The sequence below is a fragment of the Mesoplodon bidens genome (genome assembly GCF_964165515.1).
Source record: "Mesoplodon bidens genome assembly, chromosome: 5".
NCBI lineage: Eukaryota > Metazoa > Chordata > Mammalia > Artiodactyla > Ziphiidae > Mesoplodon > Mesoplodon bidens.
Window position 1 is genome coordinate 40,683,331 of NC_138161.1, and position 16,606 is coordinate 40,699,936.

Consider the following 16,606-nt stretch of genomic DNA (forward strand, 5'->3'; position numbering starts at 1 on the left):
TAAAGCATGTTTTCTAAAGCTAAACATCAAAAAAGCTAATGTCTGGGAAGAATAAAAAGAACATAACTTAATATTTCTACAGATTCCTTTGAAACACTTCTTTGGGCTCTATGCCCTAAATGTTAACTTCAAAGGTGTCACTTCTAAGATTTATTCCTAAATGCAATAATAAAATTCAAAGGCCCCTGTGGTTCTTAAGTGCAAAACTTTTAGTTCAGGACCTCCCTAGTGGCTCAGTGGTTAATACACCTGCCAACACAGGGGACACGGGTTCGAGCCCTGGTCCGGGAAGATCCCACATGCCGTGGAGCAACTAAACCTGTGCACCACGACTACTGAGCCGGCGCTCTAGAGTCCGCGAGCCACAACTACTGAGCCCATGTGCCACAACTACTGAAGCCTGTGCACCTAGAGCCCGTGCTCTGCAACAAGTGAAACCACTGCAACGAGAAGCCCGTGCATCACAACGAAGAGTAGCCCCCGCTCACCGTAACTAGAGAAAGCCCGCACACAGCAACAAAGACCCAATGCTGCCAAAAATAAATAAATAATAAAATAAATTTATTAAAAAAAAAAAGTTTAGTTCAAACAAACTATCAGAGTTGATGGTAAGCAGGACATCAGTTAAGGAATTTTCTAATTGGATCTTCTCTGCTGATATTCTTTATGTGACATTACTGACTAAAATATTAAAAAGCAAATACACAGCCTTTGGAAAAGGAAACTTTAAAAGACCACTCCCCTGTGTATGTGTGTGTGTGTGTGTGTGTGTGTGTATAAAGAGAGAGGGAGAGATATATTGAGAGAGAGAATCACTGTTTTATTCCTATTAGTCTCTGGCTTAAAAAGTACAACTTGGTTTCTGAGAATAATTCATCAATATAATTTAAATTGTCATATTGATTTTTAAAGTAGAAAAGAAAAGCTTCTGCAAAAGTTACTGATATGATTTTTTTGAAGCTAACCAAAAAAGGAATTTCTATTTTGGCTGGAGAAGAGAAAGGAATGAAAAATAGAACAACTGGATATTATACAATAGGAAATCTTATCTGCATTCAAGATGCTCCTTAGAAATAGTAAATAAACTCTGATTCAGACTTGTTTTCACCCGTTTTTCTCTCTGCCTTCGGTTGCAAAACCAAACCCTCACTACTTCTTTCTCCAGGTTCAGTTCTTCAGCCATCCGCAAGATCTCTTGAGAGGAAGGTTTATTCTGTTCTCCAAAATGTCTCTCCAGAGCGTCTTTAGCAGCAATACTGGGAGGTGGGGAGTTGACAGGAGAGAAAGGGAGATAGGATATTTTTAGGGATGTTTTTGGCAGATCAAAATTGTTAGGTTGAATTTCCTAAATATTAACATAAAAAGGAAATTTAAAGACTCCGAAAACACCTTCAAAGCTCTTCAACAAAGATAAATGTGCAGTTTGTTGAACATTTGGATGCTTGCTAGTCTTACGTTGGCTACCTATACCAGAGTCACAGGAAGAAATAAGTAGGGGAACTCAGACATTGTGTTTATCCCACTTTGTGCCACAAGAGGGCACTGACTTACTGAGAAGGAAATAATTCTGTAGGCATTTCTAAATGTCCTCCAGAAATCATTTATTTACAATAAATGAAATGTTTTGTGTAAACTAACCCACTAAAACAAAAACTGTATTTTAGCAATTCCTCTGTGAGCCTGATGGAAATTACAAAAAGATCAATGAACAATCTTTCTGGCTTGAAATGCAAGGAGCTACCTTGAACTTTAAGCAGCTAAAATACTGGTGACTAGTTTTGTTATTTGTAATAACATAGATACCATACTGCCAGAGCAAGAATTATGTCTAAAAGGACAATAGAAACGGTCACTCTATTTAGAAGGGATTGTCCAGTTTCTGTTTTATCCAAAACTTGCAGAGTAAAACTGTTCTTGGATCAAACAATACATATTTTTCCATCAAATTTTAAATTTCCAGCTATATCTCACGAGTAATTTATTAAATGTTATGCTATTTCACCTATCTTATTTTCTCAATTGACTCTATTCATTTTTATGTTATATTGAACCTATATTATGCTTAAATGCTCATTCCATTTGTAAAATATCTTTTTCTTTTCCAGTAACTCTATTTCAAAAGTATACCTGATAGTTGTTCTCCGTTTCCTTTTTCTTTCATTTGCACCCACTTTCTCATTGTATAAAGCTGTGATGGGGAAAAGATGAATAATTACAAAAAACAAAGTAAGTCTTTTTATTTTAACTATCAGATTTGGATTCAAAATTTTCTTTATAAAACAATGCAAAATAAAATTACCACACATTTTTGTTTTAAACTTTTGTGGTCTACATCATTTTAGATTACAAGCGTTAGATTAAAACGTTAACACAGAAATAAATATTAACTTAGCAAAAACAATTGTCTTTTAAATCATATCCCTACTTTTAGTTGGAACACTTGCTCTGAATGCTCTCAAACCTTGCTCTTTATCCAGCCTTGACATTAATATAAGTAGATAATTTTATCACAATAAATTGCTCACCTAGCAATTGCTTGTGTGTGTAAATGCTCTGGCTACACTTATACTAGGTTATGAAAATGACTCATGTATAATTACTACCGTATATAGCCCAGAGGCAAAACAATCTGGATGTGTTAAAAATAATCATTTTACCACTTCACACCTATGCCATATTGTCTAGAAGTTTTCCTTATGCCGTTTATTCTCTCACAATTTACATTCTCAGTAAACTTATTTCTACACTCGCACTGGCCTTGCTTTTTTATTTATTTATATATATTTATGTATTTATTTTTGCGTTAGGCGGGCCTCTCACTGTTGTGGCCTCTCCCGTTGCAGAGCACAGGCTCCGGATGCGCAGGCTCAGCGGCCATGGCTCACGGGCCCAGCCACTCCGCGGCATGTGGGATCCTCCCGGGCCGGGGCACGAACCCGTGTCCCCTGCATCGGCAGGCGGACTCTCAACCACTGCGCCACCAGGGAAGCCCTGGCCTTGCTTTTTTTAGTGGGATGAAACAAGATATTTATTTTTCACGTCAAAGAGAAAAAGCAAACGCAAACCAAATTTCAAGCCTCTCACTTTAGCATTAATCCAACCAAGGGAAGGCATTGTTTTCAGGTTAGAACATCACTGGGTCTCCAGAAACAACTTTAGTACCTCCTACTTGCTCGGCTTCCTCCAGCCATTTGGATAATATTGCTTTTAGTTTGCATGCATTTTTGAAGCTGAGCTGCAGGTTTTCAAATCGGCAGATAGTTGTTTGACTGAATTCAGAGCCATGCACAGCTGCCAGGGCTTCCCCAACATTTGTTTGGGTGTATCCTGTGAAAAAACAACAAAGGCCATTAACTTCAGTTTTTCAAGAAACATTCATTTTGATCCATTGTAGAATTTTGTGTATCTTTGTCAACTATTAATTACCACTTTAAACCATATATTTGTTGGCAACTTAGAATAACAGTAAGGTTCAGTGTAGAATTGTTCAGTATTTCAAAAAAAATTCCTTCTAGTTAATAAATTACTTTTTTAGAAGTCAAAAGAATTCAGGTAGGAACATCTGCCATTCATAATATTTAGCCAGATTGGTTTGATGTGTCATAAACACTTTAGAAGACATTTAAAAATTCTCTCTTAATCATTTTTATTAAACAAATGATGATATATACTCAAAATCTATAGTATATTAAATATAATGCATAAAATACATGGTGATATAGCATAAATATTTTTATCTCAACTTTAAGAGTGAAAAATTCAACATGTTGAAGATAAAACTAAGAATTGTGTTTACTTTCCCTAAAACTAAGAATTGTGTTTACTTTCCCTAAAAACATGTTTATTATGAGACTTTGATCACACAATATTTTATGTATACCTCTAAGCATATTTATGAAATCATTCGATAATGCTTCTATCTCCAGGCAAAAAGTTCTCATAGATTGCCTCAAACATTTTTAGAATATAAGTTGATATAAAGCATCAATATAAAATTTGAAACATTCACAGCAATATAAATAGCAAATTGAAAATGAATGTCATAAAGATGCCTACTGCTGTGTTTATGACAAATAGTTACTACTTATTAATTCAGGGCCTAAGGCTATATACCTGTATGCAGAAAATGATTACATATGATGCCCATCAATAAATATCATTAAAAATTACCAGTGGCTCATTTCACAAATGCAAAAGTTAGCACCATCATTTCAATCCATTAAAAAATACATTTCATGCATTAAAATCAAGGTTAATTATTACGGTTATTTACATTAAAAACACTTTTCAATAGAAAGTAAGCAAAGGCTAAGAACAGACAGTTCACAGAAAAGGAATTACAAATGACTGACAAACACATGAAAGAACATCTTTCACTCTTCACTCATAGTAAGAGAAATTTAAAATGAAACTACCATGAGGCACTACTTTGACCTATCTGATTTGCAAAGATCCAAAAGATTTAATAGCATCTTTTTCCTTCAACAACTATTTTTTTATTCTATGTGCCAGTCACTGTTCTAAGTGCTGAGGATATGCCCCTAAGAAGAAAACAAAAAAGAAATAAATAAACAAAAAACAAAGTACAAAAAATTCCTGCCTTCATGGAGCTCATATTCTGAAGGGTGGCAAAAGAGACACCCATGGTGGTAGTAACATTTGGTACAACTTCCACAGAGACCAATTTGACATCTATCGATATTACAAACACACATACTCTTTGATCAGGCAATTTTGCTTTTAACACTTTCCCTTCACATGTATTTATATAGGTGCAAAATGACATTTATGAAGTTAATTATTGTGGTATTGTTTTCAGTAGCATAAGATTGAAGCCCATATAAATTCCATCAGCAGGTGACTGGTAGTATATTCATAAAATGGAAATTGGCAGATGCATTACAGAAAGCTCTCTAAAAAACTAATATTGAAAACTCTCCAAAACAAATAGTTAAATGAAAAAAAAATCTGTATGAAGAAATATATGTATCTGCTTGTATGTATATGCATAAAATATCTCTGGAAGGCCACACAACACTGATAAACAGGAAAAACAAGCAGAAGGGATATATTTCACTTATACCTTTTTAGCCTTTGAATCATACAAAGGTATCTCTTCAAATAAAATACAGGTTAAAAAAGGCACTTCAAAACTTATCTCTGAAAAAGAGTACCATTAATTTAGAAATCTATGTATTTTGGCTACTAAGAATTTACAGGGAAATGAAGGTTTTTGTAGGTTTGTCATCATTTGAGTAACTTACATCCACAGTAGAGATGTAGAATGAGAACTGTCTTGGACTTCTGAGCAGAGTGTAAGAGACTGAAGAGTAACAGTAAGAATTTGCAGAGCAGGTTGTGTGCCCCACTGCTCATAACAAGCACATACCTAGCTTAATTCTTCTCACTTTAAATTCATTGGCAAACTTTTCAAGTTCTCGGATTTCTGGAGAATCCATGTCTATTGGCTCTTCAGCCAACTTGCTTTTCCGCCTGAGCTCCTGCTTGAAATCAGCGGCTGTGAGGTCCTCTGCCAGGAGAGGCTGGTGCATGGGAGGAAAGCCATGACTCAAGGTGTGGTCGGGAAACTTATAAAGACAAGGGGCTAAGCTCCCTGTAACAGCAAGAAAAGGAAAGGACCGTTTGTAATTATCCCCCATTTCTATACATGCAAGAGTTTGGCCCATAAGATTATTCTGTGACAGCCAGTCTCAATTCTGAAAGGTTACCTGACATTCAGTCTTTGAAATAGAAGAGTAACTTAGTATAAATGCGATGATTTATTTTCCACCTTCCTGGGAGCAGCAAAAACGAAGATAATGAAAAGCCAAAGGGAAGAAGCAGGGACTTGCCAATAATTAAAATAGAAATAAGCAAATTTCACAGAAGTGTGAGTTTTCCATCATTTTTTTCTCTTAAAAGACATCTGTTCCTGGGAATCTGAGGTTCAACTTTAACCAGAATGTACATATTCATCTCTGTTTTCTTAATTCATTGAACAAATAATCTATGATGTTTGTTATAATCAAGGCACGTGGTTAAGGGCTATGCTGGGAAGTTTTCGTAGGATTGAAAAACTTGATTTTACATTGTTAAGAAACCCCACTGATTTTTTAGTAAATGCTGAATTTAGTAAAGGCAGGTAAAAAGAAAATTATGAGAACACAAAATACATTAATATGTTTAAATAGATTCGACGTTAACATGCGACAGACATTAACAAAAAGTAATTTTTAAAGTTCTATTAAAAAGTCAGCAACAAGAGTTCTTGAAAAGTATAAAATATAATGGAATCACTTCTTGACAATTATTTAGGAAGCAAAAGTAAGTGGCAAGAAAGGGTTCAGTTCTAGATATGATAGGTGATCACCCATAAATGATGAAGCATTGAATCCATTTAGTGAGTTAAATAAATCACAAAAAACTAAAAGATTTAATTTTTTAATTGCTTCTAGGTTTCATTCTTCATTTGGAAAGAAGAGCCTGCCTCAGTTGTGGAGCGTGGGTTAGAGGATGGTATAAGCCAAACTCCCACACATTTTATTTCTGTTTTCTTCATCAGTACTTTACATTTTTATTCATAGAGATTTAACTTAAATTTATATTAAATGATACCTGTATAACCAAGACATTTTGATGTAAATAAAATATGCAATAATGAATAATCTTTCTTATGAGTACAAATAAGTATTTAAACTAAAAATAAATGACTACAGAATACCTGCAGTAAACATTCTTAGAAGCTTACTGAAAAAATACGAGTTTATGCTACCTATAATTTCTCTATAAATACATTCACAAGTCAGACATGAGTAATAGTGTATTTTGCCAGAATATATAAAGCTTACATTAATATATCAACACATAATGAGCAAAGAATAGTGTAAGTCAGCAAATTGTTGGCTTATATTATTTACATGAGAATATGTAATTATATAGTGTACCCCTATCCAGTAGACTATATTACTTTTCTGAAGCAAAATACACATACGATTGAGAAATTAAACAAAATAGCATAAAATAAATTTAGCCGTTTCACAGATGTAAAAAATATACAAAAGAAAATATTCCTGTCTAGAGCAATTAATGTTACTTCTAAAACTCAAAATTATCCAGTTTTATTTTTTCTTAATATCAATTTTTAATTTATTACATAACTCAATTTGTTAATGTTTATTACCTTTGGGGTTCATTTTTAGCTTTCTATTAGTTTTAGGTTTCTGTTAGTTGAACTAAAAGAAAGGACTAATATATAAAAAAGAAAAATGATCACTTTTATTTTAACATTTACTTAATATTTATCTCAAGACTTTTCTTTTGCTTTGCTTTCAGAGTTGAATCTTACACATATTAAAAAATCTTCACTTCTTTCATCATTCAGAAAGAGCAAATGCCACTTAATACACTTAATGATGAAATACTCTGAGAAACAGTAAAAACAGAGACAAATCAGGCTGCTGTTTTATTTTGCATATTTAATGTATTTTAAGGCACTTTGGATAACTCATGTAATCTGTGTCAAATTATTTTTATTTCACATAAGTAATTTGTTGCATATCGTTTACATGAGATGCAGAAAGGTCTGAATTTGTTAGCAATCTTGATCACTCTTTTCAATTTTTCTTGCTGATAATAGTTGTGCTGCTACAAATCTCCGTGCTGTGTTCATTTTACATTTGTCATCTTCTTATACTTATATAAACAAATGAAGTAGAAAAGATATGTATTTTTTAACCAAAATTTAAAATTTGAATAAAAACAAATTAAATAACTCTCCTTGGGTGCTATGATGAATTCACTACACAGTTGAAACTAGAAGTCCAATGAACATTGCAGTAAACCACATCAAAATAATCAGTTCATTTTTCAGGTAGTCTGTACTCAGGGAAATCAAGTGACTAAAGATTTCTGCATCTTAAACATATTTGGCTACATTAAACAAACGCTTTCAGACAAAAGTATTATATTTATTTAATGAAATATTGGAAGTGTGCCATCTCTATTTCTGGAAAATTTTAAAGCTAGTTCATACATTATAAATACTCTGGAGAAATGCACATTTAGCAAATAAATTTGAACATGAGTCCATAAAAAGTACACAGGAAATATCATGTTCAAAAGTCTGGCATCCAGAGGAAAAAGGAAAGCACTAAGTGTGACAAGTTTTTATTTTCCGTTAAGTGAAAGTATCCACAATTATCTGCAAGGACACGGTTTTCCTGGAACTAACCTTAAACAGAAATTCATGACAGTCACAAGCACAGCCAAACAACCTGTGGTTTCTATCATATGATCCTATATTTGGCGGAAAATGGGGAGTGATTGGTACGGTATACATGACAAGATATTTAAATTTTTTTTCTAAAGCCTGGATTATTGAAAAGTCAGGTTGGGGAGGAGGAGAATAAGATGCACTGAGTCGTGTGCAGCAGAAGTTTCATGAACAATTTCCAAAACATTGCTAAAGCAAAATTGTCTATAAGCCTAGAACAAGCTCCCACCTAAATAGGTTGGAAATGTTTGTACATTCTTTACAGCCCAAGATGTATCTTCACACTGCAGATTAATCCACCACAGCCTTTCTGAACTGCTCTGCATGTACTTCTGGGTGGCAGAGGAGGGAGAGGAATAGAGGTGAGTCTTTTAAAGCAGGTGATGGGGAGGCCATGGTCTTGCCTTGCGGGGACATGGCTCAAGGTTCTGTGATACAGGGCAGGGGGCTCTTCTGCATCATGTGGCTCAGCCAGATGTTAACTGACAACATCTCTGAGGTTATGAAGCTTTAAAAGAACAAACAGGGGAAGCAGAGGGACACAGTAAAATACTCCCACCTTGCTGTAGACATGCACAGCAAAGTGCATTTGAATATCTCCATTTCTTTTTGTCCTCATGCTTGACAACGTGAAACAAATCATAAATTTGAATGGATTTTTTTTTCTCTTTTGTGCATTTGTACATCCTATTCATGTACAACAGGGTCCTCTTCCTGGTTTTATAAATTAGGTTGACTTGGAGCATAGCCATGCCTGTTTGTTTAAATATTGCCTGTGGCTGCTTTACAATCACTGAGTTGTGTAGTTGAGACAGAGGCTACAAAATTTAGGGAAAATACATAGTGTCAGTGCTACTGAAAGTCCTTTCATGATCCAGAGGCAAAAGATGGTCAGAATTACTCCTTCCCTTATTGTCAACACAACCAGAATAAGTTAGGGAAAAGTAAGACTAAATAAAAGAAAAAAAATCAAACAGAAAAAAAAAAAAAAAAAGACAACTTAAGAATGAAGAGGTGGGCTCCAAAGTAGACTATTTCTCTATGTCACTGTCAAACAGATTTCTGTTACCCTTTGCCTTAGCCCAGGGAAAGGGCACTTGCAGCCATACTAATCTTTTCTCTTATTTTCCACTTCTCATAAGAAAACAACATCCATCTTCTTGATTAATTCTCCAATATCAGCTATTTTGCTTTCCTGATAAAATTAATTTTTAAGCAAGGACTCTTATAGCACAACTTGGGTGGCCATTATGTCATAACTTTGCTGGATTTAGCAATCATTACCATGTAGGTGATTTGCCCAGTCTCTACAGGACAGTGGACAAAGTACACAGCTCATTAAGCTTGTTTTCTAACTTTGACCCAGCTTTAGAAACTGGAGAAGAGACACAATGTCAGATACCCAGGAATCAAAGTTTTGAAGGCTTTTTGTTGTTATTTTATTTTGTGTTTTTCCAGAAGAGATTTTTGAATAGCATTTATAATTCCCTGTTTCCTATTATCTATACTGTAGGCTGTTGAATTATCTAAGTTCTCAGGAGAAAAGAGACAGAAGAAGATATAACTGAGAATATATCTGAAGAGAAGATCGAGAAAGCCAGGTTGAGTTGGTACAAAGTTGCCACAACTCAACTCTGATAGACCTGTGGTACCCACTGCAACTTGGATACGAAGAGACTGACACTTGGAGATGCTGACTTGAACAAGGTTTGTAATTAGTTCCTGGTGTGACTAATTCATTTCATCCTATCAGTCATTCTCTTTGGTATGCCCACACCTGGACTATGAAGCACAGTGGATTCATCTGATGATTAGAGTCCTCCCTACCAACCTTAACAAAATATTAGCTATAGCTCTTGTCTTCCGATGGGTTATTAATTTAATGAAATGCTCAAACTAAATGTAAGCATCAGAGTATAGTGACAAAATAACCATATTCAAAGAAAGCAATTTCACAGCCTTTGAAATATTGTTCTTTCTGCAGCTTCACTTTTATATGGAGTATGTGACAATGAATCTGTCTTTGTTGTTGATGATTAAACGCTTCTGTGGATTGTGTGGAAGCAGCTGATTTGATGAACGCATTGAGACTTCTCAGAAAATTCAAATGACATTGCCAGGTTTCTCTTGTGTTTTTTATACCTTTTCTGAATTCCTGAATACTTCTGAATTCTTGTGTTTTACAACTCAATTTGTGTAGCTTCTCTGGGGATGACGGCAGAAAGGTTCAGATTCTCTGAGATTTAATCGGCCATGATGCAAAGGCTAATTACCAAATGTATGTCAAAATAGTGACACTGTAACAAATTATAAAGCACACCATATTTTAATGATATCCCTCTCAAAAAAATACTCAAATATAATCTCTATGCTTGCTATGGTGAATTTTTCTTTCAGTGACAAATATATTTAATTTTGGTTTAAGACTACAACAATACCTCCAAATCTTAGGGCCATTTTTCTTGTGATTGTCACCAACCCAGGCTTTGAATCATTTTAAAGGGCTTTTCCAGGGGCCTCTCCTTTTTAACTTTTAATGAGGAAGAGAGTTTGCTGAGACTGCCAAGGAAACTTGTACCAGCACAATCTGAGCTGCCTGTGGACTCTCAGTGTGAACTTGGGCCTGTTCTCTCCAATCCTGGAAATTGGAAGGGTGTTAGATTTCTCAGGCCAGCTGTGAACCCCACAGACACTGGCCTAGATCTGGTGAGAGGGAGGTGGTAGCAAAAACCATCAAAAAGTATTTGGTCTGTGGCTGGTTTTATCTTTGTGCCAACCTCAATTCATTCCTGCCACTTGCTGGGTATAGAGGGAGCCTATAGTTGTACCGGGGCTCCTGGAACTTACTGTGAAGGAAGAGAGAGGCCTTTTTCCTCCAAGAAAGGGCAGCACGTGGCCATGAGCTTGTTATTTCCAGTCTCCATAATCAAAATGTGGTGGAGGCCACAGAAAGCATTCTGCCTACACCTCTAGTGGCTAAATGCACATTATTCTATTTTAAAATGAAAGTAGTTCATCATCGAGAGCTGTTCTCATTAACCATGAATACTGATTAACTACTACGTATATGAATCATAAATGATCTGTTTTCAGAGAGGAAGAAAAAATATGGCTTTCTTTAGTTCTTACTTATTAAAGAGAGACATTAGGATTTACAGGTAACCATTAAGAACATCAGTTTTCAATTTATATAAAGGTGAGGATACTAGTTTATTCAGAATGCTGCCTAATAGAAGGTAAAAAGAAGCTAATTTGTCCTGGAATATTTTATTTTAAAGTTTTAATGTTTTATTGAGTCTTAAACTGAGAAATTCTGAGAAATGAAAGGTTGGTGAACTAAATTCTTTGTTCAATTTTATTTCAAATGTATAAGCATAAATCCATATTTGATTTTTTATTACCTACTCTGGATAACAAAACACAAGAAAAGATTTCCCTAATATGTGATTTCTCTATCCAGAGTTTCTCAATATCACACAAGCATGCACACACACACACACACACACACACTCACATTCTCCCATAGATGCTTGGTAGTTTATTGTTACCCACAGTATTTCTCTCCCTGCTGCAGAAATAAATATAAAAGATTACGGGATACCCAAAAAAACTTCTGTGCCCAGCAAAATTGTTTTTATGGCCATATCCTAAAATTAAGTCATAAATTTTGTAACGAGTGGATCTCTTAGGTCATATTTTCTTTTCCTTAAGAAATGTGCTATCAATATCTTCATGCAGGTGTCAATAAACAAGTAGTTTATCTTGATCTAGTGATGCTTTACTTATCCAAAGGGAAAAAAGATATGTAACTTCAACTATGTCAATCTCATCTAAGACTCAGAAGCATCTCAGACAGGGCTGCCAAAGACTCAACTATTGCTAAAGCAGCTGCAAATCACTCTTAGCCTTCAATGTCTTATTTATCTTTATGGACCAAATGGCCAGAAAAAACATTGTGATGAGGAGGATGCTCTATAAGTTGGTCTATCTGCTTTGGTAGGCATATAAGATTACTGAGCACTTGAAATATGGCTAGTGCAACTGAGGAACTGAATTTTAAATTTGACCTTATTTTAGTTAATTTACCTATAAATTTAAATAGACACATAAGTCTAGTGGCTACCTTATTATTACTGTAGGCAAGCCCACTAATGGCATGAACAAGTGACCATGAGCAGTTTGGCAGTAGAAAATTAAAATAAAAATCATACAAAGCAAACACAAGAGTTAAGAAGCATAGCAGTTCAGAGCTGTGTAGAATAGGGGCAATCAGGTATAACTATTATGGTCTCTGAAGACATCACAGATCAGAGAACATTTCAATACGCGGTGGTTTTACCAGCATTTCCAAGGTTAAGAGATCTGAAATTCATGATATACTCTGGTCAAGATTCCCTCAGGCCCAGGAAATCCATCCAAGTGTCCCCAGACTCAAGCTTATATGTAAAGACAATTTTTCTTACCTGTCATCACTCCATAGGTCGATGACTGGTTTCCATAATGACAGGAAGGAACAGAATAATGAAGTCCTGTTGCTGTGTTTCCCAATGTTGTCACCAAGAAATATGTGCACAAACATTTAGGAGTTTGGATCAAAGACAAAATAGACGGGACTGGTAAGAAAATGTACGAGGATTCAAGACACATTCGTTTCATTTCAAAAGTACACGTTTAAGCTATTCTTAAAGTTATATGCCAATAATTTGTTCTCATTTGGGGGCGGTTCTCTGAAGAGTAGGTTAAAACTAGGGGTTGAAATTTGTCTCAAATAATGAGATCATGAATCATCAAAGTGGACTAGAGCCTTCATTAATTATATCCTGTGCTCTGTGTTGGGGTGATTGACCAGTTTGAAACTTGGCTAATTGGAAGTAGCCGAATTCTCGCAGGTTCCACCCAATATAGACATTGCAAAGAACTGACGAGAGGATAGTTTCTTAAAATTCTTGTATAACATAGTATAATACAGTGGTCTTTTTCTGGAACAATGAATACAGAAATCAACACCTGATCAGTCTTTACTTCTGCTTATTCACCTAACAATTTTTTTCTATCATAGAGGAAATGGCAGAGCCACTAGCCTTTTACTGGATATAATTATAAAAACCTCACTAAGTTCACAGGCTTATGAAAAGCCTGTGACAATGTACGATGTATTTAGGCTGGTGTTGAAACCATGAGGTTGTAGGTTTTCTTCATGTTCACAATTAATTCAACAATTCTAATGATGAAGCTGGTCAAAAAATAAGTTCGTTGGTTGTTGCATAACTTGAGGTTTATAAAGGTTGAACCTAGCATATAAACTTAACCTCATTTATAAATAGTTATAGGTTTCATTGAATTAATGTGTATGTTGAAAGTATTATAAATTTGAATTACTAAACTTTTATCAAGCTTTAAACATGAATAACAATGGACTACTGACAATAAAATCACTAGCCAATGTTTTCTTATGTATTTTATTTTCGCTTTTTTTTCATGATATCCTGAATGTAGTGGTGGATTTTCATAAATTAAATTGTATCTTCTTGAATAATATGAAATATTATAAAGAATAAATTTAGAATCCTTTGAAAATATATAGTCTACCGATTAAAGACAAAATTTCTTCAGAAAGTAAAACATATTTTCCCTAACTATAACTCAATTTTTAATATTTTAAAATATCTGCATAAATTTTCATTTTACAACTGACACAGAGAGAGAACTGAAGTCATTTTACTTTATAATGATCACTATGCATTCCAAAATTAAACAAATAAACATGAAATGCATTCAATATCTAAGTGCTCTTCTCATTATAATTACTATTTTTAATTCCTTACTTAGACAATTAGATGTATATGATTACAATTTGATGGAAAAATTATAAAAATCAATGTGATTGTTATTTAAAACACGTTAGGTCACTTTTACTGATTATGAATTTTTTTACTTCCAAGGTTTAAATACCTTTTGTTTTTCTGATTTGAGGAAGTAGTGTAAAAGGGTAGGCTAACTTACTAAATACACTATTTATTTATTTTTAAATTATTTATTTATACATTATTATTTATAATTATTTATAAATTAGTTATAAATAATATTTATACATTAGTTATAAATGATTTATTTATACATTATTTACTTATTTTTAAATAAATAAATAGGGTTTTGACCTAAACTTGCTTAATTTTAACCTCAATTCCAAATTTTACTTTTATTCTAGCCAAATACTATCCACACACAGTAGATTAAGCATACAATGCATTATCCTTCTCATCACCAACCTATATAAATGCCTATTATGTAAAATATACAATTAGCTATGTGATAATTGTTTAAATTTATTTATACCACACCTCTTTGATAAAAATACTTTATTACATTTTCCAAAAAATATGTTTGAGGATATTTTCATTAGTACATTTTAAATTAAATTCTGAGAATGCTTAGTAGATAAATAATCACTACATTAATAATTTTCCCAAAGTCTAAATATATGATCTCTAGATACTTTAAAATTCAGCCGAAGATTAATGCCAAACTTACGTATAAGTTTGAAAACTGCTTAATTATAACAAAAGATAAGGTTAAAATACTTTAAATCAGCATATAAATGTATCAACTCAAATTTTGATTTTTAAATGTATAAAATTTAGTTCATATTTAGATTGTTTTTAAAACAAGTGGAAAGTGCTGTTAAACAGAAGACATTTACTCAACTCAAGACTGTTTATAAATCAACTTCAAAACACTTTGTTACTGCATAAAAAATGGACACATTAACAAAATATACTTATTTGCTTGGTTGTGTTTGAGACAATATATTTGAATTCTAAAGTTTAATTTTCATTTAAGAAAGTTATATAAGAAAATATAAAAACTTTGAAGTCTCTTCAGGATTCAATTTTGAGAAAATTCAACTCATTCCATGGGCTCTAAATATTATACTGCCTCTAGATTTGATTTCTGAGTTTTTAATTATGCTAAAAATGTAAGTGTATTTAAACACTTAATTATTTTATTCTTTGAAACCCATTGTTGTTGGTATTGGGAATCATTCAGTTGTGTTTACTGTGAGGTGTATGACTGTTTTTAGACATGGTAGTAAATGTAATCTAAAAACCAAATAAATCTCAGACTCACTGTTTACTTATATAGAAAATAGATCTCTTTTATAATAAAACCAACAACAATAGAAATTACTACACTTACTAATATTTCTTGAAATTTTTCTTAGGCATTTTGACCTCTTCAATATCCTGAATATTTAACTTAACACCAATGAAAATAAAAGAAGCAATGAGATTCTAAACTGACAAGATTCAAAGCATCCACCCTGACATGTTAGGCCCAGGCACACGTAGACGGTTATTGGAGTCAGTACCTGTGGACATCACGTTGGTGGCATGGTTGGAGACTGGTAGGCACTCGGCAGCACTGTGATGCATTATCAGAGGCAGAGTTGCAGAAGACTCAGAATTCAGAGGTATAAAGGTATCAGCCGAAGTAAAAGGTTGGCAACTCATTCCCACAAAAGAGTAGAAAAATGAGGAGAAGTGCTGCTCCTCAAGTCAGAGTTTTATTATATCACCATCTCAAAGGGCTGTTTCAAATCTCACTACCTGCATATATACATCAGGAAGGCTCTGAGCACCAGGAGGGCGCGTGCTGGTATTTATACTGCAGGGAAATCCCTTTATACATGTTAATCGTCTTTTCCCAGGGGTATTGCTTCATCAATCTGGACAGTCTTCCTTCTTACCCAAACATAATCCATGCTCAAGAGGGGAAGCTTGTTCTTGGGTACAGACTGAAGGCAAAGGAGAAATATGAAACTTTATTTGACAACTTCAGTAATTCAGGTCTTTTAGAAAGGAATCAAGAACTTAAAAAAAAAAAAAGTGTCCCTCAAAGAAATAACACTACAATGAATTGAAAAATACTAGGTGTGTTTTTGCTACTAACAAAATGATAAATTTATACATATGAGATTTTTCTTTTTTTATAACCTCATTAAATCTGAAAAATAACAAAACAAGAGAAGTACACGCTACATAATTTTAAGAAGCAGAATTTTTAAGTTTAAATTGAAAGAAGCATAAAAGACTAAATGTGAGAATGAATATATTGCCAACTAGTGATTCACACTCAATATAATTCGAAAAACTATAAAAACTATTGAATTTTTACTATATCACAAATAGAAAATGATAAAATATTAAATAAAATTGTAGTAATTTGTAGAGAAGATGAACATTAGTGATAGTATCTCTCCCTTGGTTTCAATTTATTCAACAAGAACATACACTTAGTGAGCTCTTACTAGATGTCAACACTATTCTAGTCACT

The 16,606-nt window shown here is 33.7% G+C and overlaps 1 protein-coding gene across 2 annotated transcripts; it reads right to left on the reverse strand.

The window, feature by feature from the left end:
• Positions 1–952: 952 nt before the first annotated feature.
• Positions 953–15,783, reverse strand: POU1F1 (POU class 1 homeobox 1; the record flags this gene model as incomplete). Of its 2 annotated transcripts, none has more annotated exons than XM_081235835.1 (6): positions 953–1,256; positions 2,128–2,188; positions 3,163–3,327; positions 5,390–5,614; positions 12,736–12,807; positions 15,642–15,783. In XM_081235835.1, the coding sequence occupies 6 exons, from the start codon at positions 15,781–15,783 to the stop codon at positions 1,046–1,048; spliced, it is 876 nt and encodes a 291-aa protein (XP_081091961.1). In that variant the 3' UTR covers positions 953–1,045. The 2 variants fall into 2 exon arrangements, with proteins under 2 accessions (XP_081091961.1, XP_081091960.1); XM_081235834.1 differs by having other exon boundaries at positions 12,736–12,885.
• Positions 15,784–16,606: the final 823 nt, after the last annotated feature.